Below are 4,750 nucleotides of genomic sequence, written 5' to 3'. Positions count from 1 at the left end.
GTTATACGTAATTGTTTGTTGTAAATGTTACAGAACTGACCTGTTTTTTTTAAGTGTTAAAATATGCACTTTTGTTGTGTCTCTTTCTTTCAAAAACATATGCTCTTTACAATGAAATAAAACATCTAACTAATGATGGTCTGCTTTTTTTTTGTATTGTTACAAAGTTGGTTCTTGAGGAGACAAATTAGCTCTGACACCTGTTTCAGACACCTATTAGGTACCAAGACAATAATAGTTATTGGGAGGTGTGTTCATGTGACTCCACCTTGCAACATTCTTAGAGAGCTCTGCAAGGGATTTGTTACATGTGTATCAAGGGCCTGATCTAAAGCCTCTTCCTCTATGTACAAGCGTCATGCTCAATGGCCTTTGCAGACCAATGTGTTGTACATATTGTGAGGTTTAAGCAGAAAGAGATTTCTGCTTACTTGATTAGGAAGTACAGGCTCCTCTTCAGTTTCTACTAGAAAACATATATAATGCTGCAGCAACGGTATACTGCACATGATAATATTATTAGTAATAATATAAACAATTAATAAACAATAACGATAAGGATAATACAACCAAATGAAATAAAGTAATGGTAATAATGTGAATGCAGCCTGTATCAATTGTCCATTCCTCTATATCATTTATTGATGCAAAAATAAATTGCCTTATAAGTATTTACTTTTCAGTGTTTATGAAGTTCACTGCAGCCGGTTCGGGGCATCCAATATTTATGTTTTCTGTCTGGCGCTGCAAATAGCTGTCGCCTCAGTCCTCACACATGCTCAGGAAAGGGTTTGTACAAATGGTGCATCCTGAACGAACTCTACTCGATTCCACAATAGGAAGAAATGTATTCCAAGAAGGCCTATTCTTCTGAGGCTAGAAAGTAAATTTCCTTGAAACCAGCTGTGCATCCTGGACGCAGCGGGGTTACAGGTTTGATGTTGCTGATATTCTGGGTAGATTGTGTTTTAACTTTGCTGGTGTGGGAAATTATTTCACGTGTTTATATTGGACGTTGCTAATTAGCTGTACACCAGATATAAGTAAAAGTAAACCAATGCACAAAAATGGCTTTTTAAAGTAGTAAATTTTGCACATAATATATTTGAATATTGAATTATCTGAATCGCTCTAAAACTGTATTTAGAGTTTCTAATCAGTTCTTTTCTCCAGGGACGTAATCCAGGCTCCAAGAGGTAAACTGACACCAGTGCGCTGTGTGTGGTTGGCACGCTCTGATGGAAAAAGCATGCTTCCTCTCATGTCAGAGTGCTAACCCTGAACAGATCCCAAACAAATTAACCCTGCAGGACTCTCATATACCTTAACAAAATAAAACCCCTAGCAGCCATGTTCACTGTTTGCAGGTACACACGAGGTTCACATGTGTTCAAATTGTGTCGTTTTATTCGTCATGGTTTTTCAAATGATTGTGCCAAATATTAGTCTGAAAAATGCGGAGGTGTTTTGGAAAGTAAGTCGTGGGAGGAGATTTGTCTTACTCCACTGCGCTGTGTCCGGCTTCTAGTCTGGATCCTGGCCAGATGGGGAGGGAGTAGTTCCTGCCGATTTCTTGGAGGGATTTGGGGGGGATAGAGGGGCAGAGAGAGATTTAAGAATTGATAGGTGGTCGAGTTGTGTTTGGCCGGGTGGATATGCGCAAGCAAAGTCGAGGAGCTTTATTTCCCCTCTCTTGTGGGATTATTGCCAGCGATGGACAGAGAGAGGAAGGGGGAACAGCGACTGGGGTTTCTTGATTTCCACGGTTATAAACGCGCAGAGCATCACAAAAGGACACTGACCGTTTAAATATCACATTAGGGAACCTTTAATAGTTTTTGAAATATAGGAAAAATTAGTTGCCCAAGTGAAACAGGCGCAACCATGACCACGGAGAGCTCCAAGCAACATTTGGATCCATCTGATCTTCGCTGCTCCAGTCCAGCGGCTGATGCTATGAATGCAGCTCTGCTGAGCGCACAGCCGGTGATGGAGAGCGCGCACAATGAATCACCCAAATGGAAAAAGGGAAACTCTGGCATGAGGCGTCCTGAAAAGCCTCCCTACTCATATATCGCACTCATTGTGATGGCAATTCAAAGTTCACCAACCAAAAGGCTAACTTTGAGTGAAATATATCAGTTCCTGCAGGCCCGCTTCCCTTTCTTCATGGGATCATACCAGGGATGGAAAAACTCCGTCAGACACAACCTGTCTCTAAACGAGTGTTTTATAAAACTGCCTAAGGGTCTCGGTAGACCTGGCAAGGGGCACTACTGGACCATCGACCCGAGTAGTGAGTTTATGTTCGAGGAGGGCTCCTTTCGTCGCAGACCTCGGGGGTTCCGTAGGAAATGCCAAGCTTTGAAACCAATGTACAGGATGATGAATGGTATCGGGTTCGGTGCGTCCATGCTGCCTCAAAACTTTGATTTCCAATCACCTCCAGGTTCATTAGCATGTCATAACAGCTACAACATAGACTTGATGGGTAACGCAGTGCCAGGTGGCTTCGAAGGACTCGAAAGAGGATATCACGTCCCACAAATGTCATCCGGCTCCGGTTCATCGTACATGGCCGCATGTCAGGTGGCCTCTAATGCGGACTATTGCCCGGACAGCAACAGCCCCCTGCAGTCCTCACCAGCGATGGTAGGCACTTTGGACAGTCAGTCTCCGTATGCAAATGCAGCTTCACACTGGAGTTCACCTGGTGTATCTTCATACATGAAACAGCAGTCGCTGGCATCAAGCAGCCCCACTTCGTCTGGTCTGCACACGGGGATGTCGTCTTACTCTCTGGATCAAGGCTATCTGCACCATAATGCACGAGATTCCTCGGAGATTGCAGGTACAGCCTTACTGCATAATGCTATATGTTGTATTTTTTGATTCCTGCATGATGAGTCATAAGAATCAAAGCGCATGGTTAACATAACAGTGCAGTGATGAGCTATCACATATACATGCAATATTATAAATATGGACAAATCTATAGAAATTTGATTTCCACGCTTTACCTTTTTGACTGAACTATTTACTAATTGTCCAACTGTCAAGGTATAATGTGTATTCAACGATCAGATGTTGACGTGCAATTTAGACCTTTGTTTTTAGTTTAAGTTTTTATTATGCATTTTAAAATTGTGTGTTGAGTGTGCATTATTTGTTGTGCCCGATATAGCCTATAGTGTTTAATTTGAATTATTCCCAATTTAATAGCATTATTCCCCAAGCTTTCTTTAGAGGCCCCTGTAATAAACAATGTATACAAAATAGGCACAATTAAGCAATAAAAAGGACGATTGTATAGTAAAGACCTGAGTGAAGAAGTATCGAAAGCGAATTAAACACGCTGTCACAATCATATTCTCAAAAAAGAAAAAGAAATGACTTTGAATGTTTTCAGTGCAGCTATATTAAGGCCTTCAACACCAGTCGTAGCAGAATAATATTCACGATATTAACTGTAAAGGCTGTTGTTGCTTATTTTGTTTCAATGCTATTATTTTTGCATGTTGTTCATTGTATTGTATTGTCCCTAACAAAGACAATCAGAACAACTTATTAAAGCACCCGTATGAATGTTTTACAGCATGATAGCTCTATTAATGGTTAATACACGAGTTACTATTGTTTTATTGATCCATCATACGCTACTGATAACATTCTGGGTTGCCATGTTGAGAAAAATCCATTTGGCTGGTGTTATACTTCCAAGTTACATGCTTTTTTTTAATATCTTTTTAGTTAATGAGGAAAGTCTCAAAAAAGTGCTGCACAGCATCTGTGGCAAAATACATTTTCAACCATCAGTTCAACCACAATTTATTAGAATTTACAACCGCAGCCTGAATGGATTATTGTAAGCAAAAAACAAAGCTTCATAAATGTACTAAATTGTATACACACATAATAAATGGTCACTATGAGTGTCTATTAATGGATTACCAACATTTGCAAAGGATACACATCAGCCAAAATATTTTTCACTACCTGGCAACCCAGAAGTTGCTCTTATTATTGGGTTATAACTGATCTATGAAGCATTAGTAAATTGTTTTAATAATTAATAAGATTAGTAAATATAAACACTATATAAAAAGGCACCTTATTAAAAAGAGACTAATTTCATCAGGTGCACATGAATAAAAACACAGATTCTTTGTCATCCAACTGTTCAAATCCAGATACAATCCTCCTAAAATAAATGATTTGACCTCGTGTTTGTTTTCAGCGGGACTGTCTCGATACTCCAGCCACTCAGCTCCTGTGTGTGACAGGAAGGACTTCATGTTGAACCTCAATGGAATCTCTTCCCTTCACCCCAGCACCGGCGGCTCTTACTACCATCCGCTTCATCACCATCACCAAAGCGTCTATCAGGACGTAAAGCCATGTGTCATGTGACAAAACACCTAATACAGAACTGTCAAGAACTTTTCTGCTAAATTCAACCACACGAGTGGAGTTATTTTAATCCTCGTTGACCTTTGGTAAAATGGCAATTTGACCTCTTTTTTAACCGTTTAGTAATGGCTATGGTGACTTGTTTTGCCACTCTCACTACACGACTGACTTTACACATATGAATAAGCAATATCAACATTTTAACAACAAAAAAAAAATACGTACACGTATCTAAATTCATCTTTATTCATGCACTTAATTTTGTGTTGCTGAAATTGTTGCTGATTTCCTGCAACAGGCCATTAAAGAGATTTATTTTTTAAAGGAAAATTGGAAGTGT

The 4,750-nt window shown here is 39.7% G+C and overlaps 1 protein-coding gene across 1 annotated transcript; it reads left to right on the top strand.

The window, feature by feature from the left end:
* Positions 1-1,620: 1,620 nt before the first annotated feature.
* Positions 1,621-4,750, top strand: foxf2a (forkhead box F2a). The gene is made up of 2 exons (XM_029453789.1): positions 1,621-2,851; positions 4,238-4,750. Exons 1-2 carry the CDS (start codon positions 1,885-1,887, stop codon positions 4,408-4,410), a joined length of 1,140 nt encoding a protein of 379 aa, XP_029309649.1. The 5' UTR covers positions 1,621-1,884; the 3' UTR covers positions 4,411-4,750.

This window comes from Cottoperca gobio, chromosome 17 (genome assembly GCF_900634415.1).
Source record: "Cottoperca gobio chromosome 17, fCotGob3.1, whole genome shotgun sequence".
Classification (NCBI taxonomy): domain Eukaryota; kingdom Metazoa; phylum Chordata; class Actinopteri; order Perciformes; family Bovichtidae; genus Cottoperca; species Cottoperca gobio.
The sequence above is the reverse complement of the archived record's forward strand: the minus strand, read 5'-3'. Positions and strand labels throughout refer to the sequence as shown.